General features: G+C 45.4%; 1 protein-coding gene across 2 annotated transcripts in view; it reads right to left on the bottom strand.

Annotated features, from left to right (window-relative positions):
• The window catches only part of PITPNC1 (phosphatidylinositol transfer protein cytoplasmic 1), a 260,135-nt gene that overhangs the window by 66,017 nt on the left and 166,308 nt on the right, over positions 1–27,810 (bottom strand). For both annotated transcript variants that reach the window (XM_047708109.1, XM_047708110.1), the window contains exon 5: positions 24,451–24,522. In XM_047708109.1, the coding sequence (XP_047564065.1) occupies positions 24,451–24,522 (72 nt within the window). The remainder of the gene's footprint in view (positions 1–24,450; positions 24,523–27,810) is intronic.

Genomic DNA, 27,810 nt, shown 5'->3' with positions numbered 1-27,810 from the left:
CTGCTCTCTCTCAGGGTGACTTTCCAAAGTGGGCGGCCCTCAGGTCTTCCCCAGCGCCAGAAGCACACGGCAGCCTGTGCCTCGGCCGATACCCACCCCTCACACACACAGCACCAGCTCTGTGACGAACCCAGCTTGGAAAATGGAAGGAGGCGAAAGTCTTCTCAAAGGCCAGAAAACAAAACACGGGGAAGCCATACACGTTGGGGAAAGGAGATTCTGATAGTCCACAAAGACCCAGCACAGCTACCACAGAACTCCTGCCAGAGACGCACGGTCTGAATCCCATCAGGAGGGCACAGTCAGGAAAACCCGAGAACAAGGAACATCTGCAAAACACGGTCTACGCTTCTTTCCAAAACGTCAGTGTAACGAAAGACAAAGGAAGCTGAGAAAAGTCCTCCGGACTCCAGGAGACCAAAGAAAGTAGCAAATCTAGGTAACATGTGTGCCTGTGTTGAACCATGAACCACGAAGGTTTTTTTTTTTTTTTTTATTGTTGTTCACTATATAAGTTATTATTGGGACAACTGGCAAAATGGAAATAGGACTCTACATCAGAAAAGAACATTGCATCAGTGTTAAGTTTCCAGAATTCAATCATAGCATTATGGTTACGTATGGGAAAAGTCCTTGTCTTTTTTCTTTTTCTTTTTAAGATTTTATTTCTAAGTAATTTCTACACCTAAGGTGGGGCTTGAACTCACAACCCTGAGATCAAGAGTCACGTGCTCCATTGACTGAGCCAGTCAGGCTCCCCAGGGAGAGTCCCTGTTCTTGAGACACACACCCTTCCCTATTTAAGGGTGAGGGTCATGAGATCTGCAACTTACTTTCAAAGGGTTCTGGAAAAAACATAAAGTGTTAATATTTATGGAGAAAGAGAGAGAGAGAGAGACAAAGCACATGTGGAAAAATGTTAACAATTGGTGAATCTAGAATCACTGTATTCCCGCCACTGCTCTGTAGGTTTGGAAAAGTTTTATTTATTTATTTATTTTTTAATTTTTTATTTATTTTTTAAAGATTTTATTTATTTATTTGTGAGAGAGAGAGGGAGTGAGAGCAAGCACAGGCAGACAGAATGGCAGGCAGAGGCAGAGGGAGAAGCAGGTTCCCTGACGGGCAAGGAGCCCGATGTGGGACTCGATCCCAGGACGCTGGGATCTTGACCTGAGCCGAAGGCAGCTGCTTAACAACTGAGCCACCCAGGCGTCCCTAGGTTTGGAAAAGTTTTAAATAGAAAGTTGAAAAGAAGGTCACAAGAAATGGTTTGCTGATCAGGAAAACCGGGCACGTCGTCGAGTCTTGAGAGTTATTGGCAACAGGGGACCTCCTGCCCATCCGGGCCGGTCAGGCTCTGGGCAGTCAGGATCACGTGTCCTGAGATAGTGGGCGGGTGGCCCTCAGGTTCTCTGGGACATGCTGTCGAGGCCACCGCTGCACCCTGGGGCTGACTACCTCTTTCGAAATCTCAGAAGGCTGCACCCTAAAGGGAGCTTGTTAGAAAAGGGCCGCCTTGCAAGCGGTCTCACTGACCTTGTAACGATGAGCCCCCATTCCAGGCAGGGGTACCCCAGGCTTCTGACCACCGCGCCCTTCTTCCCCAGAGCTCTGCAAGGAGGCAGCAACCTGAATTTTTGCTCAAACATATTTCCTCCAACTCCACGTGGAAAAACGGGCCTTGCTGACCCTTCTTGTTCCTCTGCACCTGGGCCAACCAAGGACAGCAGAGTAGGGCCAGCTGGAAAGGCTTCTTGGAAGACCATTTCCATTTGCCAGAGGTTTGTTTCTCTGCTTATCTGGATACCCGAGGAGAACATCTGAAGCGGGGGGGGGGGGGGGGGGGAGCTAAACGAGAATTCTCTTGCACCTTTCCTTCTCCGCTCCCCTTCTTTCTCTCTTCCTTTTTATTATTATTTTTTTAATGAAAAGAAAGAGGGGGAAAAAAAAAAAAGCCCACTCTCCTGGCCTCGAGCCTAAAATCTCTTACTTGTGATGTTAATCTCTCCTCCCTGGCTCCCAGCCATCGCTGTTGGCTCTGTGCCTGTTTAATAACGTGGCTGCTGATAGCAGGTTGTGTCAGCGTTTCCATTATGAGGCTCAGCTTTAAATCTGTTTCTGAGAGGGACACACAGTCTTCCAGGCAGAGGGCCCTCGTTCCATGCCTGGTCATCCATGTGTGGTCCTTGGGGCCCCAGCCTGCATTTATAGACTCTCTGGTGGATGGGAGCTCCTGGAGGGCTTTTTTGGAAAAGCTGATTTTCCGTGAGAAGCTTTCTTCTTGAAACAGCTCTTGGAAGACATCTGAATTTGGGTTTGGGGTAAAAAAAAAAAAAAATGGGTCTCTGGTCTTAATTTTTTTTTTTTTTAAGATTTTTGTATTTATTTGACACACACAGAGAGAAATCACAAGTAGGCAGGGAGGCAGGCAGGGAGAGAGGAGGTAGCAGGCTCCCCACTGAGCAGAGAGCCTGATGGGAGACTCGATCCCAGGACCCCAAGATCATGACCCAAGCCTAAGGCAGAGGCTTAACACACTGAGCCACCCAGGCGCCCACCCCCTGCCTTTTTTTTTTTTTTTTTTTTAAGGAGAAATGCCACATTGGGTATTTGAAAAGAGTGTTTTCCCTCAAGGCTTGATACAGAAAATATTTTTGTCTCTTTACTCTCCTGTCTCATTTCTCTCAACCTCATTTCTCACGACTTACGTAAGACTTGTTTACATACTGAAGACTTTTTCAACCAAACTACTGAATAATTCTTCCATTTATCACCCCTGGCCCATTGTTCCAAGAATTCACAGATAGCTGGTTTAGGGCAGAAAATCTTCCCCCTCTTGACGCTTCCCACTGAGTGCACTCTGACCACGGGATCTGTTTCTTGGCAGCTGAGGTGGAATGTGGAAAGATCAAAGGACACAGAATCACAACACTGGGGCCCTCAGTTTTGTCCGTTATTAATCATGCAGACTCGGGCAATTTATTTAAATATCTTTCAAGAGTAGTGCCCTTGTCTACCAACTGAGCACAAACAGTACCCACCTGGAGATGCCATGAATGTTAACTGAGGTAATATGTAACACGATGCTCTCCTAACTTTCAGTGTTTGGCAATACCCCCTTTGGTGCTCCATGAGTGCCTCCTGAATTCATCTGATTTTGGGATAACTGCAGGTGGCCTTTCTCTGTCTGGCACTGTTGGAGTTTTCCCACATTGATTTCCAGAGCTGTCTTCCTGCCCATTCCTTATTTTACTCTCCATTCTGGCTCCCAGGCACAGCCCACCACAAATACAAGGACTTACTAGGTGGCCTTTACATACCACTGACATCATTTGGGTCACCTCTGCACCCAACGTGGAACTCGAACTCATGACCCCGCTAGCAAGAGCCGGGTGCTCTACTGACTGAACCAGCCAGGTGCCCCGTCCACAGCGCTCACCTCACTTAGAAGGATGACAGAAATACACGAGCCATTAATGCAATTTCTCCCAGCTAAAATCTTCGTTGAGAAAAGGTCACGAGGCTTCCGGGGTGAATATACAATTCTGGGGAAAGTCACGCTAAATCCGGGGAGGACTCTTCCTGCATCAGGGGCAAGGTCAACCCCAGGCTGGGTGGCAGCTGCCAGCTGGCAGGCAGCATGTGTCCACAGTCTTGCACAGACTATGGAAAATCCAAAAACAGTTCAGGACAAAGACTTTTGCAGAGCTGTCCTTCCCTCCACATGGGGAGATGTGCTGAGTGGTTTTGGCTGTGGATATTTTGAGATGTCCTTTGGCACTGGATCTCAGCTGAGGGAGGCGCACGGGGACTCAAAGGTAGGAAAAATAAGTGGCTCAGACACTGGGCTCTAGGAAGAGAGTCATTTCAACTTTGCTCCTGTCAAGGAGCCCTTAGGTTTACCATTAGCCCTGTTTTATTTTTAACTTATTTCCTTTGCCTTTGGGTCTCTGGGGCCAGTCTCTCTTTCCTATCATGGTGTTTCCACCTAGATCCTTGTTTTCTCAGAATCCGATCATTTTCACCCCCCTTGGCATGTGCCACCAGCTTACCTAACTCCCTCTATCTCTGGGTATCTGATTTGCTGCGGACTCAAGATGACCCAGCCGTCCTTCACCTGGACGTGAATCTGTATAAAAACCGCAGACACGTTTGGAATGCTATTTTCCCAACTCTGCCAGCTGATCAACATGCTTTATAAGGCACTAAATCTCTGAGAAAATGCCTACTAATAAAAAGTTTTTGAAAAAACAAGATCATAAAGGATATCATTATGACCACAATTCCTTTCAGGAATATTTGCTGCCCTCTAAAACTTGGGAGGAGGAAAAAGTGCTGTTTTTTGGTGTGTGTGGGGGGGAGGTTTTTTTGGGGGGGAACATGGCTTCTGAAACATGGGAGGGACTACTTCCCTTGCCTTACTATGCAAATTTAAACCCTCAATCTGGCTTTAAAAACCTCAGGTAGGAGATTACACAAACGGACTTAGAATTCAATTTTTAGAGCCCAATATAGCGTATTAGTTATCTGAGGGCTTATGCTCCAAGGCCAGAGTGACCTAGAATCAAGTCCCAGGACTGACACTAGCTGGGATCATGTGCCGACCGCTCGGTCTCATTCAGACTCAGTTCTTAGCTGTAGAATGGGGATAATAATAGTTGTGAGCATTTAGTAAGATCATGGCTATAGATAGGCTGGCAGGATGCTGGGCTCGGGCTCAGTGACGGTTGCTGCCAATATCCATGTGACTGTCTCCACTATTACTTCCCCACTCTTGAAGAAGTTACTTCCCAGCAGGGGCCAGCTGGTTTACCCTCTCTACCCTTGCACCTCCCTTTCCGGGACAAGAAGGGTACAGGAGAGCCTGCCTTCATGGCCCAAGTCAGCAAGGGGCTCAGATTCTGGACTTTGGAACCTGGGGAAAAGGTGTGAGAGAACTATTGAATTCTGTGATTCCTGCTCAGATTGAACAAAAGATCCCACTGGCTCCAGTTAAGAGGTGGCTCAAGGTCTGCCATGCAGCAAAGCCCACAGCACCCCTCCCCTTGCCCCCACCGCTGCCCAGAGTCTGGCACCGAGTGGCAGAAGTGGGATGGCTGGTGTAAAGGAGCGGATGTGGGCTCCTTTGGAACAGAGAGCATGTACGGCATCATTAATCAATCCATTTCCAGAGAAGGATTATAAAGACTCGTTGGGAGTCAATTCCTAGAGGTTAGTGGTCACAGAGTGACGGGCGTTCCTCCTGCCAGGCTCATGCTGTCTCGCCACAATGCCTCACTGCCAACGGGTGTTACTTACAGACCACAGACCTGGAAAACCGTGGCCCCTCAATTCACTGAACAAAGTCCAAGGACCCACGCTCAAGGTTCTGCTTTACTCCAACTCATGCCCACAACTTGGGATTTCAGTATCCAGGTGGGCAACCCACCCGATTCCAGAGCCTAATTCCCTTTCTGCCCCTCCTCTCGTGACCTTCACTTCCAGTCTCCTTCCTACCCACTTGCTTCCAAGACCCCACCCTGGTCTTGCATCTCCTGGAAATTATTCCACTTCTGAAATCTGAGAACTCTAGTTGCTTTGTCTTCCAACTCAACCTCCATTCCCCCACTCTCATTCCCAGACACCTTCCCCTTGACCTTGTCTAGTCCTCCAATCCCCAAGAGCTTCCAGTGGAATCAAGGCTCATTACGGCCTTCACTCGATTTTTCCATACCGGGCTGAACCCCACCCCGAAAGCAAATCCTGAATCAATTCAACCATTTCCTCTGCTCCTGGATGCAGGCTGCAAAGCACAGCTGGGAAAATGACTCAATTACTTGGGCTGGTGGCACTAAGTCATTCAAAATTTCTCAAATCACCAGACTGCCAAACCTTTCCAGACATCCTCTTACTCTTCTGGAGTTGGTTCCCTCATTATTTCCTCATTATTTCCCATATAGGTTATCGTGAACTTTCATCCTTAAGCCCTTTTTTCTATGTCCTTCCTTTTCAGTAGATGACCTTTCTTCTCACATTCCTGGAAAGAAAGAGGCCAGCAGGCATGAGGCCACTGACTCTCTGGCCCTCTTTCCTCCCCCAGTAGATGGAACCTTGCCCTCTGCCCTTTCCCCTCTCTCATAGGTTCAAGACAACCATTCCCTCTGACTTCTGGGAGCATGCTCTTTTCTCCTACTTAAAAAATCTCACCCACTGGCTGACTCCTTCTACTTATACAGTAGTAGGCCATAGTACTACACAGGCCAGGGTGAATTTACAACATTTTATTAGCTGATGGGCCCACATTTGTTTGGTATGCCATGCCTTTCCCTGAGTCCACTTTTTAAATATACCCCCCCCCCTTTCATGAACTTGTTCATCAGCACTTGCTAATTAGAAGTCCCCAGTCAGGGCTATTGTTGTCCCTTCATGTGTTGATCTGTCTTCCCTCTGAGGCAGCTTTTAATGGCTTAAAAACAAAACAAAACCAAACAAAACCTTTGATACCCTGGAGTTTCATTACAATGGGACTAGGTCTGGACTTACTTTCCACCTATCCAAGGCAAAAACCTGAATTATATCAGACCCCTGAGCCAGTCTTCCCATCCCATTCTCAAATTTAATTCAGGGCACCCATCTCTCCCTCTTCCTCTTCCTAATTCCCCAGTTTCCTATTTCTGCTGTCACTGCTTTCCTTAAGATTTGGCCTGCATTCCTTCACATCTGATCTACTGCAAATCTCCTGTTGTGTCAACTAGCTTCTCCCAGCATTACAATCCCGCCTTCCTTTCCAGTCCCATCCTCCCTCCTGTATGCTTTACAGCCCCTACCACATTATGCTGACATGATAGCACTTGCCTCCCCACACTGACAATTCCTGGTACCAAATAGTTGCTCAAGACAAGTTTCTCATGCAGTGAACTAATCTCCTTTCAGTTCAAAATAAAAAACTCCCCAGATTCCCATTGAGAAGTTAAGACAAAGGGATTGAGGAAGACCGTTGGTATTTACTAAACATCCATCAACTGTAGGAAATGTGATCTACGTGGCTTTATCAGTTATTTGGTTCAGAACATTTACTATCATTTAAAAAACCGATCCAAGGGGTGCCTGGTTGACTCAGTGGGTTAAACCTCTGCCTTCTGCTCAGGTCATGATCTCAGGGTCCTGGGATTGAGCCCCGCATCAGGCTCTCTGCTCAGCAGGGAGTCTGCTCCCCCCCACCCCGCCCCCCTGCCTGCCTCTCTGCCTATTTGTGATCTCTCTGTCAAATAAATTAAAAACAAAACAAAACAAAACAAACAAACAAACAAAATGATCCAAGGCAGTAAGGAAAATCCAGGGGGAAGAATCTTCATAATACATGAGAATTTACTACACTCCTAGGGAAGACAGAATAAACAGTCCTTCAACCAGAAGACTTTACATTCTTGTCAGTTTATTTAGGGTAATAACGGTTGGGAATGACCCAACTTTACTTATTAAAGCAAATCAAGGTCTGTTGAAACAGCTCTGGCTCCTCCAGCTTTCAAGACTGGTGCTGACTGCCCTTGAGACAAGGCAGGACTCTTCAAGTACATGACCCCAACGTTGCAGCAGGAGAAACTTGTTCAAGTCCCTGAAGGTTCTGCCCGACAGAACCACTTCTTGACTTTGTCCAATGTAACCAAACACCTCTTATCTGAGGGGCCCTGGCTTGGTACAAGAGAAAAAATATAGAGTTTCAAAAGTCCTCTATACTGGACGTCCCTATCTGTACAAGTACATAATGATCATTTTGACCCACTGTACATTCTGTTCCCCAACACCCCAAGGTACATACAGACTTACAAAGCGGGCACCAGAAGACTCAACCTTCAGGGCAGCGGGAGAACCAACCTCACAAAAAAACACAACTTCCAAAAATCCATGCCCAGAGGAAGTCACTAAATAATTTTTATCCTGAACTGCACGAGAGGATATTTTCCCACAATAGTAAGATTTTTCAAATAGTAAGAGCAAATCTTAGGAAGAGGAAGCAATACGCAGTTACATGAACTCTTAACCAAAACAGAGTATCAGGCCACTGCTAGGTATCCCATGACTACTTTTTTTTTTTAAGATTGTATTTATTTATTTGATAGAGATCACAAGTAGGCAGAGAGGCAGACAGAGAGAGAGAGGAAAGCAGGCTCCCCACAGAGCAGAGAGCCCGATGCGGGGCTCGATCCCAGAACCCTGGGACCATGACCTGAGCCGAAGGCAGAGGCTTTAACCCACTGAGCCACCCAGGCACCCCTACTTTTTTTTGTTTTTTTTTTTTTTTAAAGCAAAATTGTTTTCTATTTCTAACAGTTACAAAACCTCTCAACAAAGGCATATCATGTGTGCAACTAGTGGATCTGGTTTAACATCAGCTATTTCCAGAGACCCAGATGGTTCTAAGCAAATTTAGCTGGGTGTTGAAAACAAGGCTTCATACATAAATCAAAATTAAGTTATGAGAAAAATCAATCTTTCCAGCGTCCTTCATTCCTGAGGACCTTCCTTGGTTATGTTTCATGTTTCACTTCAATATTTCACCGCAGCTTTGACGTGCCAGCCAAGGTGAATTTGAGTTTAATAACAAACTCACACTCATGACAGATTTCTGATTTCCTCCGAACCTAAGTATGAGTGATAATAAAACATTTCAGCACCAAATGGTCAATTATCTGGTTTCACCCCTGAGTCTCTGCTCCGTGACGGCATTTCGTTCACGCTTTTCAACATCTATTTATTAATCATCTAATTGGCAGAGCTAAAGAGAATTGAAATTACTCTTCATCATGGCTGGCATATTCTGCAAGGATTTGTGACTGTCTCTTTAAAGGGCTGGAAACAAGACGGAAGAGTTTCCGATGCAGCTCCATGAAGTTTATATTTAATAAGTTCATGTGCCAAATGGCTGTAAAGTCTGATGGGGCTATAAACAGGACTTCAGTAAGAATTAGTGCAGAAATATGATTTAAATATGATTTAACAGCTTAGTATTAGTCAGAATCGCTATTAGTCTCAGAAGATCAAGTACAGAGTTTGGTATGCAACAGCTGACCTGCTGCTGGGCTAAAACACAATCTGTGGGGGTGCCTGGGTGGCTCAGTGGGTTAAAGCCTTTGTCTTTGGCTCAGGTCATGATCCCAGGGTCCTGGGATGGAGCCCTGCATCAGGCTCTCTGCTCAGTGGGGAGCCTGTTTCCCCCTCTCTCTCTGCCTACTTGTGATCTCTGTCTGTCAAATAAATAAATAAAATCTTAAAACAAAAACAAAAACAAAAAAACCCACAATCTGTGTGCAAGGAGAGGAACCTGTGGAGACGGCACTCCCAATGCATCAAAGGGAACAAACAGCTTTTAAATCGCGTGCACTGGAAATCATTAATTTCTTTTCCCGTAAGGTCAGCCCCTGTCATCCCCTTGCCCCATTTTTTTTTTAAAGACTAAAATACTAGCAGAGACTTTGTCCTTGCCGGTATCTACCAGCGAGAGGACATCCAGGGATGTTAGAGAGACTTCCATTTCACAAGGATGATGGCTCTGAACCTGTGAGTGGAGAAGATTCACCTGTTCCCTTTGCAGAACTCTAGCAAGTCATTCGCTGGGTGCGGGAGCTGGGCAGTGCCCTGGGAACCGTTAACACACCACCTTCCAGGCTGAACCACCAAAGAGCTTGTGAATCAATGATGGCTCTTTGGCAAAAGCCAGTTCAGTGTTCACACTGGACATGCAGACACTATTCGGAGCTTAAATTCACTATTCCGACACCTCGACATCCTGTTCAGGGGGACACGTGCTGAATCCACAGTGAGTCTAAGACATTACTAGTCACAGACACACACACACACACACACACACACACACACACACACACACACACACTACCCCGTGCCAAAAAGCTACCAGTTAGAATTGCACGATGCCATCAACTCCAACACACACTTCATTTTTAGGGTTGATAAAAAGTAAAAATCAATGGCCACCTTAGACTTGATGAGATACGGAAATGCCAGTTGCAGCGAACATGTTGAGAACCTACTATATGGACCAAGCACTCCTCTTAGCCCTTTTCGTGATTAACACACTGAATCTTCACAAGTAACCCAATTAGGAGGAACTATTGTTAAACCCATTTGTGGGTCACAAAGAGGTGAAGTAGCATGCTTTAACCAGCAAAAAGGCTGACCCAGGAATCAAACCCAACTGGTCTGACTCCAGTGTGTGAAGTCTGTAACTCTCCACCATTTTGCCGCCGTCCTGCTGATGACAATTTTGGAACAACAGGACAGGTATCTGTCACCTCTTGGAGCCGCCAAGATGTGCCAGTCAAGATCCCCTAGGGGCGCCTGGGTGGCTCAGGTCATGATCCCAGGGTCCTGGGATGGAGCCCCAAACATCGGGCTCCCTGCTTGGTGGGAAGCCGGCTTCTCCCTCTCCCACTCCCCCTGCTTGTATACCCTCTCTCTCTCTGTCAAATAAATAAATAAAATCTTTAAAAAAAAAAAAAAAAAAAAGAATCCCCTATAGGTGAGTGACAGCCAAGGTTAGGACTGGTTCTGAGACCAGAATTCCCAAACTCCAGCCAGGCGGCCACCAGACAGAGGGTCCAGAGCACCAGCCTGGACCACCATCTTGGAAAAGTGAACTTAAAATCTTCCAGGGTGGAGCGCCTGGGTGGCTCAGTGGGTTAAAGCCTCTGCCTTGGCTCAGGTCATGATCCCAGGGTCCTGGGATCGAGCCCCGCATTGGGCTCTCTGCTCAGCGGGGAGCCTGCCTCCCCCCCCCCCCGCCTGCCTCTCTGCCTACTTGTGATGTCTGTCCGTCAAATAAGTAAATAAAATCTAAAATAAAAAAAAAGAAAATATGAAAACAAGCACCTTTCCTCTGAAAAAAACTCAACTAACTTCTCTGCCGGCAGATCTCCGAGAGTCTCACTCTGATGTGGTCTTGGTTAAGCATAGCTGAAGTGAAAGAGGAGAAAAGAACCTCTGTTTATGGAGCATCTGACACGCAGTCTCTCACCAAATCCTCCCAATAACCTCAAGTGGGTGTCGTGTCCCCCTTTTCACAGGTGGGGAAGAACAACGGAGCCCCATCACCACTGAGTGACCTGAGCCCTGCTTTGGACCCTGCTTGGTTCAAGGCTGCGGAGTTCTCTGAATCTAGTACGTCATCCTGCTAAACGCGCCAGGCCAGGGCTAGCTTTGGGTAGATTTCTAAAGTGTCCTCATCTAAGATGTTCCAAGACCCAAAGGGTGCTGGCCACCATCAGTTGTAAACAACCCATTCACCGAGGTACCTCAGCGAATATTTGGGAAACAACTGCAAAGTTACAGGAACTTAGATCACAGGAAATAGGAGAAAAGGAAGAAGAGTTTCATGGAACACAAGAGTCGGATGAATATTTTTTTTCAAAACTCAAGATACCAACATCCAGATGGATCTGAGGAGCATAGGACAAACGGCTACTACCCGCCACTCGAAATGAACATGTGTAAACATTTTGTCACATTTGATGCTGATTCTGCCCCTCCATTAAAGAAATCTTCCCATTTAAAGTTGAAATCCCTTCCCCCCTCTACTCCTGGCTGGCAGCTATTACAAATTTGTTGTGAACCTGGTCCGTATTTTTTTTTTTAAGATTATTTATTTATTTATTTGACAGACAGAGATCACAAGGAGGCAGAGAGGCAGGCAGAGAGAGGGGGGGAAGCAGGCCTTCCGCTGAGCAAAGAGCCAGATGAGGGGCTCGATCCCAGGACCCTGGGATCATGACCTGAGCCGAAGGCAGAGGCTTTCTTTAACCCACTGAGCCACTCAGGCACCCCGAACCTGGTCCATATCCTGATAAACTTCATATCTCACACCATATGTAAAGGTATCCATAAACAAAATACATTTAAATGATTTTTTAAAAAAATATTTTATTTTTTTATTTTATTAATTAATTAATTTATTTGTTTTTAAAGATTTTATTTGTTTATTTGGCAGACAGAGATCACAAGTAGGCAGAGAGGCAGGTGGAGAGGGGAGGAAGCAGGCTCCCTGCTGAGCAGAGAGCCGGATTCGGGGCTCGATCCCAGGACCCTGGGATCATGACCTGAGCTGAAGGCAGAGGCTTGCTTAACCCACTGAACCACCCAGGCGCCCCACGTTTAAATGATTTTAATGGTTACCCACATTTAGGTTTCTAAACTCCTTCTGGAGCTTATTTTTTAATATGAAGTGAGGTAGGGATCTAACATTTTATTTTTCCATTTGAAATGTCAATTGACTCAAACGGTATTTTCTGAGAAAATCACCCAATATCCTTTCTCCCTATTAACTTGAGATGCTTTATCTACTTTGTATCAAACTCCCATTATCAGCTTAGATCTACTCTGTCTTTATGTCAACACCACACTCTTTTTATATGGTTTTATTTATTTATTTATTTATTTTTAAGATTTTATTTATTTATTTGACAGAGAGAGATCACAAGTCGACAGAGAGGCAGGCAGAGAGAGAGAGAGAGAGAGAGAGAGAGGGAAGCAGGCTCCCTGCTGAGCAGAGAGCCCGATGCGGGCCTCGATCCCAGGACCCTGAGCCCATGACCCGAGCCGAAGGCAGTGGCTTAACCCACTGAGCCACCCAGGCGCCCTTTATATGGTTTTATTATCTGGTGAGAAGAATTTCCTGTCCTTGCTTTTATTTTTTTTAATAGAGAGAGAGAGAGAGAGCGTGCTCTAGTGTGTTGTGGGCAGCAGAGTGGGGGGAGATGGTGCAGAGAGGAGAGGGAGAGAGAGCATCTTAAGCAGGCTCCATGCCCAGTGTGGAGCCGGACACGGGGCTCGATCTCAGAACCCGGAAATCACAATCTGAGCCAAAATTAAGACTCAGATGCTTTACTGACTAAACCACCCAGGTACCCCTCCTCCTCTCCTTGTTCTTTGTTCGAAATCCATTCTGGCCATTTTTAGACTTTTATTCTTCATTTTAATTTTACAGTCAATTTATGACAATCTAGTTGGGATTTTGAATGGAATTACATCTAATTTGGAAATTAATTTAGAAAATGGCTAATTCCTCATTGTAGTTTTCCCATCCAGGAACATGGAGTATTTATTACATATTCAGGTCTTTATTATGCTCCTCTTAGTCTATAAAAGTTAAATTGTTCCTAGGTACCTTAAAGGTGTCTTGGGATTAATCATGCTATCTGACCTCATATGAGCTTTAAATGCATTTGGCGAGACAGAGGATCAAAAGAGTAATTACTATATAGCCTGACAAGGGCTGTAGGGAAGGAGGCACAAGTATGGTAGTATACAAACATCTAGAAAGGCACACAGCCTGGGCTCTAACCCTTAGCAGAAGGGCACACTTACAAGGCTGGTCTCAGACATCTCCATCTTCCTCTTCAAAAGTTCAGGAGACATCCTCTTGCATGAAATTGCTCAGAAAAATACCTAGGGTTTCTACAGTTCAAAGGGATCTCCAATTCATAAACACATTTTGGGTGAACAGAATCAATGTTGATGTTTATAATAGTTATAAGTAGGCTAATTTTTTCCCTGTTTCATTAATGAAATCAGGATGTCACTGGAAAATGGGGTGACTGGGTGATTCAGTCGGTTAAGCATTTGCCTTTAGCCTAGGTCATGATCCCAAGGTCCCCGTGTCAGGCTCTCTGCCCCTCCCCCTGCTCACACTTGCACTCTCTCTCAAATGATAAAATAAAAACTTAAAAAATCTTAAAAAAAAAAAAAAAAGGATATCACTGGAAAGAAAGAGGATTAAAAACTTCTGCTTCCTGGCTCCAAAAAAAGAAAAAAGACTCATTGTGTAACCTTGAGTAGGTTATTTGACATCTCATTGCAACCTATACACAGTTCCTCAATTTTAATAAGATTTTTTTCAAGAAGAAAAGGCATATATAAATAAAAATTTGGTTTTAGCTATGAGCTATGCCATGTGAGAGTAAGATACATTGCACAAGTCTTCATTCTTGAATATGTCAGCACATATCTACCAGGGTCAAAGACATTCTACATACACACAATGTTAAGACCACAGGCAAGAAATTTAATATTGCCTCAATACTGTACCAGGTGACCTAATATATGTCTAGACTTCAGTTTCCCCAAAGGTCCTAAGAATATCTTCTCTTATCTTGTGCACTGGCCCATCCCCACTTAATTCACAATCTAATCATGGCTTTGGGCCTTAAATTTAGTAGTTGAATTACTTTAGTCTTTAATCTAGGGCAGTTTCCTAGGTTCATGACATGTTCTTTTAAAAAGTTTTGGCCAGTTGCTTTGCAGGATGTCTTTCAATTTGGATTTGTCTGATTGTTTCCTCCTGATTGATTCATTCAGGTTAAACATTTTTGGCAAGGATATTCCACCGGGATGCTGTGCTCTCAGTGTGTCACAATGGGGGGTACGTTATGTCAGTGTGGCCTATTACTGGTGATGCAAAACTGATGGTATCCACTAGACTCCTCGATTGTTTGTAATTAATACATAATCTCTGGGGTGATACTTTGAGACAGTGTGAATTCCTGCTCCTCAACACTGTTTCATTCAATGGTTTTGGCATCCATTAGTGACTCCTGCTTGAGCCAATTATTACTGTAATAGCTATAAAATGGTCACCTAGACCTTGATAGTTGGCCTTGCTTTCCTAGCCCTGATTTCTGGTTTCCCGAACCATGATTCAGCCTTGTCCCTTCGATTATGCTGCTTCTGCACTGTTTGGGAAACTGTCTTCCTAACCCTTAGCACTAAGAGACAAGCCTTTCTGCATTTACCAGAGCATCAGTGAACCAAGCGTAGACAGAAAGCAAATAATGCCTTAAGCTATATCTATTAATATAGCCTGACTATTCTGACTTTAACTTTGAGAATCAGAAAGCTGGTTGCATAGATCCTGCCCTTGCTCACATGTCTTTTACCTACAGCCTCTCAGATCACAAATTGTGCCACAAATAGCAAAGGCACCGTCTTAAGAAATCAAACATGATCTGTTTCCCATTGTCCTCAAAATGATACTATTAGACACCAAGTGAGCAAGGACATGGACTTTCCACTTCATGGACCAAAGTGGATAATAATCCTTCGAAACTGCAAATGGGGGTGTTTTGTGCAACCTTCTTTTTAGCACGTACTGATTTATTAGAGAAAATTGCAGACTTTGTAGGTGGCTGGTTATAATAATAAAAGGTTAAAAACAGAACCATAAAAGTTGAAGACATCAGACATCACATCTAAAAATAAAGCAAATGCTTTTTTTCTTTCCGTAAGCTTCAACGAGAAGCCATTTGAGGAAAAGCTAATCAGCTTCAGAGACCTGTAAAAACAGATTCTAGAGTTCTCACCACCATCCTACTGTACAAATTAACCTGAGCAAATTCTGAAATCTGTAAATAAATTATTTTACCTTACATCCATCCACGTTTCCCTCTTGATGTTAAAAATACAAAATACTGATAATGAAATAAACTTCATGATGACTGCTACAATTACAGCCTCAATAACCAGAGTTTTTACAATAAAATTCTCTCTTTGTCAGTTGGTAACTACCGGTGGAAGCTATTTGTGGTCAAGAGGAGAACTTTTCTGGCCAATTCCCCAAGGCAACGCAAGTCAGGAGAAGTCAAAGAATCGGAATGCTTACTCAATTCATCCAAAGAAGGCACCCACCCAAGAGAAGAAACTAGAAGTTGACTCAATGAGATAATCTAACTCCCTAGAACTGAACCCAATTTAGTGACTGAAAATAAGTCTTTTTTTTTTTTTTAAGATTTTTAAAAGTAATCTCTGCATGCAACATGGGGATCGAACTCACAACCCGAGACCAAGAGTTGCTTGTTCCACCGACCAAGCCAGCCAACTGCCTGGAAAATGAGTCTTTGAAAAGATAATAACCAGAAGCTGGACTTCAAGGCCATGGGAAGGGAAGGGTCCTTTCTCAGGGCTAGGGTGCTCTCCACCCTGGAGCACCAGAGCTTTCTTTTTTGCTGTCACTTCTCTCCCTAGATAACCTGTCTCAATTTCATTCTCTGAATCATGGCCTACACCTCTCTCTGAACCCTAGATTCATACATCCAACTCCTTACCTGCTGTTTTTACTTGTAAGTCTCAATGGCACCTCAAATTGATTGTGTCTCAAGGGGAACTCTTGATTTGCTACAGTGTTCCCCACTATGCCAATCAGGGTCAGTAGACAAAGCTGGATATCCTGAGGTCATACCTATTTTGCCCCCTCTCTAGGGCATCAAGTCCAACAGAAAGTCAGTCTGTTTCCAAAATACATCTATCCTAGCTCTCTTTGTCCACTGTCAGTCTAAAGCCCAAGCCACATTATCTTTGGTCTGAATGATTGCAATCACTTGCCAACTAGACTCCCTGCTTCCTGTCTTGCTCTCTTAACCTCCATTCCCCATAGAACGTCCAGAGCAAACATTTAAACACATAAATGATGTAAAGTAACGTGGTCTCTTGAACTGGATTCTAGAACAGTGGGAAAATCTGGTGAAATGTGAACCAGGTCTGCGGTTTTGAGAAATGTAACAGGGTCACATATGATGTCAACGCTAGGGGAAGCTGGGCAAAGGGCATATGCGAACTCTGTGTACCACCTTTGCAACTTTAGTGTATATTTAAGATTATTCTAAACCAAAAAGTTTATTTCAAAACCCCATAAATATCGTGGTTTGCCTTTGTTTAAAATCCTTGCATAACTTCCCACTGCATTAAAATCCAAACTCCTTGCCATGGGCTCATAGGTCTTACATCATCTGGCTCCCAATACTTTTTTTTTTTTTTCCTTTTTTTAAAGTTTGTTTACTTAAGTAATCCCAGTGTAGGGCTCGAACTCACGACCCTGAGATCAAGAGTCACAAGGTCTTCCTACTGAGCCAGCCAGGCGCCCCTGATACTTAAAAGAAAAAAAAAAAAAGAAAAAGAAAAAGAAAAACCCACAAAACTCATTTCCTACCAGCTAATGGCCTGGCCACCTGTTTTTTGGAATGTGCCAGGCCATGTCAGAGGCTGAGGCCTTGGCCTTTATTGTGCCTATATAAGCTTGCTAGGGCCACCATAACAAAATACCAGAGATTGAGTGGCTTAAACAACCTAATCCTATTTTCTCACAGTTCTGGAGGCTAAAAGTCCACAATCAAAGTGTTGGTTTAGTTTCTTCAGAGACATCTTCCTTCAGACTGTAGGTGGCCATCTTTTTGCTGTGCTTCTCACACAGTCCTCTCACTCTGGGCTCATGAGCCCTGAGTTTTGTGTGTCCAAGCTTCCTCTTCTTTAAGGCCAACAGGTTGGATTAGGGCCCACTCCAGTGGCCTCATTTAACTTAATCACCTCCTCAAAGCCTGATCTCTAAACACAGTAACATTCTGAGGTACGTCAACGTAGGGATTCTGAGAGGACACAACTCAGTCCCTAACACTCTCCTTTCCTGGACAACCCTGAAGATGGTTGGCTTCTTTCCAGCTCACGTCTCACCTGGACCTGTCACCTCCTCTGAGAGGCAGTTCCTGACCACTTGGCTCCAAGCCAAGTGCCCCTTCACCCTATTTCTTGCCTTCTTTGCATTTACAGCTGGAATTGTTGACTTGCTTACTATCCGCTTTCCCCCACTCCAGGGGTAGTGGAGGCCTTCTCAGACTGTCTTATTGCCGTATCCTCACTGCTTCTCGTAATGCCTGGCCCATCAGCACTCAACATGTGTGGAACAAGAAATGGCTTACTGGCAATTCAGACAAAAGGAGAGTCTCGTCCGGAAATCACCAGTACAGTAAATTCCCGGTATGACCGTAAAAGCAGTAGCACCTAATATTTTCATGGTACTTTACAGTTCATGAAGGGTTTCCAGGTAAATGAACCTGTCTGAATCCTCCAAACCATGATTGCAAACATTATTTACTCTCTTTTCTTGATAAAGAAACCATTGCCTAAGGTCACACAGCTGGGACCTCAATACTGATCTTTCTGTCTCACAGAGAACGACTTTGTGTTCTTTGATTACAATTAGAAACTGAACAGATCCGCATATCACTTTCAGGGAGCCTCCAAGGAGAGCTTTGTGAAGGACACAGACTCACACTTCCAGGAACTAAGCCGGACATTCTTTCCATCTGCTCTGAGGAATTTTGTTGCTGAGGAATAATGTCCAAACAAGAATAAATACGGTGCCCTAAGGCCCTTCTACTGTGTGTGTGTGTGGTGCTGGTGGTTATATAAACATGCTTTCTGTAAACTAGTCTGTTTCCAGGGGTATGAAGAAGTGAAGAAATTGGGAGACCCTGATTTCCTAAGTCTTCACAGTTGGTTTAAGTAGCACTTAATTTCCTTTTAAATCTATACTTGTCTGCCTTGACATCTCTAAGATTCACCTGGGGGAGCCTTACAAATCCCACTGCCTGGACCCCCACCCCCGACCGATGAAATCAGGACCCCAGGGATCGGGACAGTGGCATCAGTGAGTGCCAAAGCTTCCCAGGTGACTTTACTATGTGGCCGCCATCGAGAATCATCAGTCTAGATCCCTGAATGGGAGTAATCGGGGTGGTGGCTTCCGTCTCCGCTCCTTTAACTGGAGGATGGGCTCTGTAAAGCTACAGACACTTCCAACTGGAGAATTCGGCATTCCTAGAGGCATGATGTTCTATCCTTCCTGTGTGCTGGCTGGTTGAGACCAGTGCAACCAGGACCAATTAAATCAGAATCCCAGTGGAATGGAACTCAGCCAGGAGCTGTTGTTAAAATTTCTCAGGTAACTCCAATGTGCAGCCAAGGTTGAGAGCCACTGCTTTAAACGGTGCTGACGTTGTTTGGAAGAGGAAATAAAGGCGAGTCTGCTCCCCATTAACCCCACGGAGCCACAGTAACCCAGCAGCAGCTGTCACACGTGTGCAAAGCACCTTCTCTCTCAGATCTAGATTTATGGCCTCGGACAAACAACAGAACCCCACCTTGGCACGGTGCCGTCCTCCCCAGTGCTAATTAAAACCTAAATAATTCTTATTATTACGTGCACAAAATAAATGGGCTTCAATTTAAGACAACTTTCCCACTGTGTCCTGGTTAATGTAATCACAACTTATAGGTTTTCACAATCATAAATATGAGTTTTATTTTAACGAGGAGGAGATATTTATAGCTAGTCATCCCACTACTATTTTTTTTTTAAACTAGATATGGGGTCATGTAAAAAAATTACTTGTACAGTGATTGATAATGGGATAACAACATGTACTCTCTTCAATCACTAATCAATATGATTATCACTAGCGTCTTTCAATTTAATTGTTGCTTCTTATCATCCGTCATCAGTTTCATTAAGTTTTTGGCAGGTAGGGGAGGAAACAGGATGCAGATAACAGTATGAAGGATGCTAGCCGAATGATAAGACTATACTCCCAGAAAATGCAAAGAAATAAACTGAATTTATTAAATAATTTGGCAAAGCGATGAGACCAGAGAAATACCCACTACTGCACAACATTCTCTAGCAGTTCTGCTTCTCACCAACAACTCCACACTCCTCCCTGGATAGAAAACGAGTATACCAGCACACACCATCTGCTTGAGGCTCTAGCTTTGAACCCCTGGACAAAGTTGGCTTTTAACAATGAAAGCATTATTACATAAATATATATTTGCCGTGTTCTGATTTTGAAACAGTAACAAGCGTGAACGAAAACCAGTGAAGTCTTCCTTTTCCGCCTTCCTGGGACCAACCTCGAAGCAGGTGGGTGACCCAACAGCTGCTCTTGGATACGGTAATTGGAGGAAGGAGAATTGGCCAAGAACTCTGATCAAGCCAGGGCTGGTCTGTCTGACCCTGTGGCCTCTGAAGCAAGACCTGGGGTTCTATGGAGTGGAGCCAGGCAGAGGTTGGGATGGGAATTTGGACAAACTGGGCGCCACGTAGCGTGGGGCCCATGAGTGGTCTCAGAGTCAGTAAATGGGGAGAAGGAGGCAACACAGGGGACAGGGGCTGGAATTTCTCCCAGAGGAAGCAAACTGTCTTGACAAGGACCGCCTACAAGCACCCAGGGGCTCCGCGCTTCTCTTATGGGCCAGACTAAATCTCCGAGAGCACGGACAGAGGATGTGGATGGAGGATGTTAACACCAACCACGGATCCTGGCTTTCAGGTGGCTAACCTGGGATTTTAAGGTCCTACCAGAGTAGCGAAAAGAACTTAGCACCCACCACAAAGGGATACAGGATAATGAAATGACAACCATGTCCATTTTTCTGGACCAGCTGAACTGAGCAGAGAATACACCAGATCACGCTGGTCCTATCCACCTTTAATAAGGATCTCGGTGAGCCTGCACATGTCCTCACACCTCTGCAAATGGGTAGGTTTTACCTACTCGTGAGGTCAGAACCTCAGGGGAAAAAAAGCAAGGGAACGTATTTATAAAGACTAAAGGACATTCGAAAACGTTCCCCATGCTGTGTTTTCAGACTGCGCCGGTTAACATAGTTCAGGGACGTCTGCTCTGTATCAGCCTTTCCTCGATGGTCCTCAGCCACATCGAAACGTCAAAAGGGTCAAGCCCATTTCACTATCCAGTGTCTGGCGAGTACACTTAAGTATGGAATACAGTGCAGCCATTTAAAATCATACAGGGAGGGGCGCCTGGGTGGCTCAGTGGGTTAAAGCCTCTGCCTTCGGCTCAGGTCATGATCCCAGGGTCCTGGGATTGAGCCCCGAATCCAGCTCTTTGCTCAGCAGGGAGCCTGCTTCTCCCCTCTCTCTCTGCCTGCCTCTCTGCTTACTTGTGATCTCTCTGTCAAATAAATAAGTAAAATCTTAAAAAAATAATAAAATAAAATCATACAGGGAAGGATACTTCAGGATATGTTAAAAATGGCATTCTGTGTAATTCGGTTTTGGGGCAATTATCTAAAAAAACTTACAGTGATCTGTACCATGAAGCACCATCAGCAGTAATCTCTGAATTACAGAAAAACTATTGGATTTTTTTTTCTTTTGGGGGGGGTGGTGCTCTTTTGCATTTCCCAAGTTTTAATAACCGTGTGTTAATCTTCCAATCAGGAAAGTCATTATTTTACAAGGGCTCAAGTTTAAGGGTGATGAAACATTCCTTTATACATTGAAGTTTTGATGTGGTTGGCCACCAAAGCACCTCTTATTTTAGGCTGCTGACGAGGAGGTAGTCCTAAAATTTTCCCTTGAGGTTATCAACCACTAAGGGACGCTAACGGTTGGGGATCCTGAACTGACCGAGGCCAGTACCCCAGCCAGTTGCATTCTTCTCTCCCCTGGAAAGTTCGGGAATTCTGGAGAAGGCATTCGGCTGGGACAGCGGGTGACAGCTATCGATTGGGTCAAATTCTGAGACCTGCTGGGTGCTGTTCTGATTTGAGTCTCTCCAACCCGGGGTCAGCAAACTTTTCTCAGGCAGTAAACAGTTTAGGGTTAAGGGGCCATATGAGCTCAGTTGCAAGAATGCATCTCTGCTGTTGCAGCAGGAAAGCACCTTCGATCACACACAAATGAGTGTGGCTGTGTTCCATCAAAACTTGATTTACAAAAAAAGTAGTTTGCGGACCCCGGAAAACCTCCAGGTTTCTTAACTTAGTTCAAGAAGATGAAGCGACCAGGTACCAGCCAAGTCAGTCCCTGCAAATACAGTCAAAACCCCCTTATCCGCATTTTGCTTTCCATGGATTCAGTTACGTGTGGTCAACTGTGGTCTGGAAGCAAACGAACCTCCTTCTGACCTATCATCAGAAGGTCAACAGCAGCCCTGACACTCTGCCTACCTCATTTGCCGTCATCTCATCACCTCACATCGTCATAAGAAGGGTGAGTATCTTACAGTGAGATACTCTGAGAGAGTGAGAGAGATCCTATTCCTATATATTTTACCACAGAATTTTGTTCTAATTCCTCTATCTGATTGCTGTTGCTGTTAATCTCTTATCTGTGCCCAACTTATAAATTAAACTTTATAACAGGTATGGATATGTAAGCAGAAACAGGTGTATGTGTGGTTTGGTATTATCTGTGGTTTTCGGCACCCACTGGGGGTCTTGGAATGTGTCCCCCACAAGGAAGGGGGGACTACAAAACTGAACCCCGCTTTTTAAGCTTTTTCCATCTCTGAGGGATTAGCAGTGGCGACTCTATGCTGAGGGAGGAAAGCCCACTATCATGCTTATGTCTGTCTTTCTTTCTTTCTTTCTTTCTTTCTTTCTTTCTTTCTTTCTTTTTAAAAGATTTTATTTATTCATTTGACATAGAGAGACACAGCGAGAGAGGGAGCACAAGCAGGCAATGTGGGAGAGAGAGAAGCAGGCTTCCCGCTGAGCAGGGAGCCCAACGCGGAACTCGATCCCAGGACCCTGGGATCAGGACCTGAGCCGAAGGCAGACGCTTAATGACTGAGTCTTTATTTATTATGTTGGTTTTTCCTCTAGCTAAGTTATGAGTACCTGAAGTTTGAGGAATGAGTCTACATTTTTAATACCATGTATGGGACGTGATACACACTCAAAACTCAACAGAGAAGGTGCTCGACATGCCCTTGCTGAGAACGGCGTGAAGGAATGAGTGTCCTCCCACACCAAGCTGGTGTGAAACTGAGTTCTTGGGTGACGCCCCCTGGGAGCCACTCCAGCTCTGTCGAGGTAGACTCCACTTTGAAAAGGACAACCTATGTTCCCCCACAAATATGCCTGTACCTTCCAGAAGGATTTCTTTTTTTCTTTCTTTAACATTTTATTTCTTTATTTATTTATCAGAGAGAGAGAGAGAGAGAGAGAGAGAGAGAAAGAGCAGGGGTGAAGCAGAGGGAGAGGGAGAACCAGGCTCCCCACCAAGCAAGGAGCCTGATGCTGGACTGGATCTCAGGACCCTGGAATCACGACCTGAGCCAAAGGCAGATGATTAACCGACTGAGCTACCCAGGCATCCCAGGCAGGAACTTTCTAGAAGAGATTTCTAGAAGACGTTGACACAAAGAACCATAATGTAGGCCTGGCCAAAAATGGTTCTTTCTAAAGGGTTTCTTAGTTCTTTTCAGGGACTGTTTTCACCTGGAAAAACGAGTTCAAGTTGATGATGTTTGTGAGTCCTTGCCTCATGGCACTTAGGTGCTCCCACGACCTCTTGCATCCTGGTCTGCATTCCCTGGGCTCTGGGAAGGCTCCAAAGAGGTCACCTTGTCAGGAAAGGCTCTCTTGACCATTATGACAGAGTCTCCATCTTCATCATTCTCCACAAACGCAGAACACGTAAATGGAGGAGAGGTTAATGGGTAAAGCTCTGTAGCTTCTAGAGCCAGGCTCTTCCCTCAGTAGGTCCTGATGGAACCCAGAGCCCAATCTTGGGGTGAGGCTCTTTTTTTTTTTTTTTTAAAGATTTTATTTATTTATTTGACAGACAGAGATCACAAGTAGGCAGAGAGACAGGCAGAGAGAGAGAGGAGGAAGCAGGCTCCCTGCTGAGCAGAGAGCCCGATGCGGGGCTCGATCCCAAGACCCTGAGATCATGACCTGAGCCGAAGGCAGAGGCTTAACCCTCTGAGCCACCCAGGCGCCCATTGGGGTGAGGCTCTTGAATCATCAAAACATCCACTCCCTAAGAGAAGGCAACTCCCAATGACATGGCCCCAACCGAAAGAGGCTAGGGTAAAAGCCAGGTCAGAAGATGGATTCTTACCAATACTAACAAAGTATGGGGCTGAAATCTAGAAAGAATTGGCTTGTCCCCTAAGGTAAGTAATTTGCAGGACAGGTACACTGATTTTAATGTGGGATATGTATTAGTGTACTTATATGAACATAAGCATAGTCCAGAAAATCCATACAGGATGTACACAGATATTTGATAGTGTTCATTTTTCTTTTCTTTTCTTTTTTTTAAGGTTTCATTTATTTGAGAGAGCATGAGCAAGGGGAGGGGCAGAGGGAGAAGGAGACTCCCCGCTGAGCGGGGAGCCCAACATGGAGCTCGATCCCAGGACCCTGGGATCACGACTTGAGGCAAAGGCAGACACTCAACTGACTGAGCCACCCAGGCGCCCCATAATCATTTTTCCAAGTAAATATTAATAGTCACTGAGAAGATGTACGCTCAATCCAGTGATCAGAAAACAAATCCTGGAGTTCGAGGTCCCCACCTCCCCCTCAAACACCAATGACAACCATTTTGGGTGACCAAGATTTCTGCACAGAGGCCTGCAGAAAGGACACAAAGCTGGAAAGAAAGCTAGGCCACAAAGAAATTCCAGGGAGAAATAATAGGGAAATTGCCCCAGAAAGCAAATGCCAGAGCTTCTCCAAGGTCCCAGGCACAGATCCTGCCGTTGGCCCTCAGCACCATGGGGCTGGGAAACTGTCATAACTCTCGGAGCCCAGAGGGTGAGGGCACAGTACGGAATCAGGGTGGGGGCTGGGGGGGGTGGGCGCACTACTCACGCGGTCGTTGCTTCCTTTGTTGTCCTCGTACTTGGTTTCTATATGAATGGAGAATTTCGGCAGAAAGGAACACTACGGGGTAAAAAAGTAAAGTTCCATTAGCATACCATTTTTCCTCTCTTCACATTCACTGTACAGTCTCTGGACCCTCTCCTGACCATCATGCTGGGCACACTACTCCCGATCAGTAATGTAAAGATACTAGATCAATATCCAAATTCGGAAAGAAAGCCGCCTTTGGCAACTTGAACACACTTGTACCCAGAAGTCAGGCCAGAGTTGTCCATTTCCAAAAGGAGTACATTCTCTGAGTCCTATGACAGGCTTTCGAAAAGCAAAACCCCTGAAATAGGCAGTTCCAATTCTGGGGTGCTTACTGCCCACTGCTGGATACCTGGGGACCCAGCCTTAACCTTTATATCAATGTGCATAGACAGCTAGGGCCATGGTATATGGTAGGAGAACTTTTAAGATAACACATTATTGACGTTGGACACACCCGGATTTTGGTTTTGAGTTTATCACTTGGTAGCTCTGTGACCTGGGTCACATCATTTAACTTTTCTGAACCCCGGCAGCATGGAAATGGGGGAAATAATTATTGTGTATAGTAACGTTTTAAGGGTTAAATAAAATCATATGTGTAAAACACGTAAGTGCTAGGCACGGGAGAAGTGTTCAACAAATGAGAGCCATCAGAATGAGGCTGTAGCTGAGCTTGACATAAAGGGAAGCCCCTCTTTTTGGCAGCACAGGGGAGAGAAACCCCAAAAGCACACTGCCCTACCGTCCAGGCTCCATGAGTCACCGTCTGTGTATTAAGTAGATGTTAAGGGTTAAGGTAGCCTGAGAAGAGGATTTTGATGGCTGTTGATGTAACCTCCCTCCTGCTGGGCATTCACTTTCCTGGCCACAAGAGATGGGATTGAAGACTAATGGGGAAAATGACCCAGCAACTCCACTGGGAGCTGCAGGTGTCAGAGAAATGAGACTCTGGCTGATACGCTCACAATCCTGAGCCTGGCTCCTTTACTGATTTATCCAACACACATGGAACACGTATTCCATATACCAGGCGCTGGTCTAAGCGCATTCAAGTTCTCGTTCATTTATTCCTCGTAAACATGCCATGAAGTAGGTATACCGTGATGATCCCTGCTTTCAAGATGAGGGAACGGGGACACAGAGAGGTTGAGTAAATGGCCCATGGTCACACAGCTCGAAAACAGTCATGTCCAGATTATAAGGCTGGTGGCCTAGTCCCAGTGTCCATTCTGTTCATCACTATCCCACTGGTTCTCAAAGTGGTGTGTCCAAAACTGCTGCAGCAGCGGTGTTCTAGAACCAGCGAGAAATGCAAATTCTTGGGCCCAACCCTGTACTCACTGGGTCAGAAGCTCTAGGGAAGGGGCTCAGGCATCTATGTGTGTGTGTGTGTTTAAAGATTTATTTATTTATTAGAAAGGGGGGGGAGGGCAGAAAGAGAATCCTCGAGCAGACTCCCTGCTGAGCACAGAGCCTGACATGGGGCTCGATCTCACGACCCTAAGATCATGACCTAAGCCAATCATGACATTAGCCGAAGTCAAGAGGTTGACGCTTAACTAACTGAGCCACCAGGCGCCCCCCACCCCACCCCAGGTATCTGTGTTTAGCAAGCCTTCCAGGGGGATGTAGGTGCCAGCTTTCACTGGAAAACCACCCCATTACCCCGCACGTGGGAAGAAAACAGTGTGCATTAGCTAAAATTCAGAAGTCTACGATACTTCGCCCCATGTGCTTCCTCGCCCCCTAGTCCAGGATCCCCTTTCAGCGCAGCTGAGAACCCTAGTAGTATGTGTAGGAGGAAGCAGAGGCCTTGGACGTGCCATTGATAATTCTGACATCACGTGACTGTGTGCACTCGGCGTTCATCTGTCTTAATCCAAGTCAAACAAGCAAGCTGAACCGTGACTAAGGAAACACAGAAACAATCAATCCCAGTAATTGTCTTTAAGGAGAACGAAGCTCTGTGATTATTAACACCTTCTCTGCTGTGTCCTCTCAAAACTCTCACTTCACAGCTGCTGCCCTCACACATGCGGTCCCAGGAACATCCAAGGCGGGGCTGCTCATCACAAATCAAGACATTAGAGGAATCGGAGGGGCTCAGAGGCCCATGGCAGAAGCTCTTGACATGGGAACTTGGGCAGGTGCACCTGCTGAGACCCTTTTAAAAATATCAAGCCTGGGGCACCTGAGTGGCTCAGTGGGTTAAAGCCTCTGCCTTTGGCTCAGGTCATGATCCCAGGGTCCTGGTATCAGCCCCGCATTGCGCTCTCTGCTCGGCGGGGAGCCTGCTTCCTCCTCTCTCTCTCTGCCTGCCTCTCTGCCTACTTGTGATCTCTGAGTGTCAAATAAATAAATAAAATCTTTAAAAAAAAATATCAAGCCTTCTGGCAAACTGATTGGTCCTTTTTAACCCGTAATTCATAGTAGGGCGGGCACAGTGCCAGATGGCAGGAAGACAGTCGTCCTAGGAGGGGAGCTGAGTCTGACTGCATCAGAATGGAGCATTCCACGAGGAGTTTTTATCGGTTGAACCCTAAACCACTTAACTAAGGTTGAACAAAATGAATTTTTGCATTTGGATATTAAGCCCAAATATGAAATGCAAAACTCGTATGCAAATTAGCAGATGCTGTTATTTTTTGAGTCAAGGACTTAGGTTATTTTCATATCAGAAATGGTAACCCTGCCAGAGGCTGGGAGTGCACCTGGTTTGGCCAGGCAGCTCAGGGGCGGGGCTGGGGCGCTGTAAGGGGATACACGGATGGGACAGGTCCATTCTAGGCTGGTCAGGGTCTTTTCGTGGAGCAGGGTTTTGGGACTGATAATCGCCTTGGGATATCCAGTAGCTGGTTCTCCAAGCCGTGGAGGTGTGGTGTTAAAATCAGGACGACATCTGGCCTGGAGCATTTTCAGAGCTGTCACTAAAATCTTTCTGGCTAGAAGTCCATCTTGAGATCCGGTTCTGCTCACCCGACACACGTTAGCTGCCCTAAAAACCAGGCCACTAATCCTAGTAGAGTCTTAGCGATTAACCAAGGTTTTTCATTCCTCCTGGCTGGCTTCTGAGGTTATCCTGAATCTCTTCCCTTCTCTAGACCCCCTGGGCTTCCCTCTTCTTCTCTTACAGCGGATAATTTTAACTCATAGTTTGGTAAGACCATGTGACAGAAACACCCAGAACTTCCCTCTCTTCCACTGCAGATCTGCTCATTTCTTTATGCTGCTGCTGCTTCTTTGTGAATCAGAGAAAGCCGCTGCTTTCCGCATTCCAGTGGAAAATCATGTAACGAGAACTGAGACAGAGAGCAA

Source organism: Lutra lutra, chromosome 16 (genome assembly GCF_902655055.1).
Source record: "Lutra lutra chromosome 16, mLutLut1.2, whole genome shotgun sequence".
Classification (NCBI taxonomy): domain Eukaryota; kingdom Metazoa; phylum Chordata; class Mammalia; order Carnivora; family Mustelidae; genus Lutra; species Lutra lutra.
The sequence above is the reverse complement of the archived record's forward strand: the minus strand, read 5'-3'. Positions and strand labels throughout refer to the sequence as shown.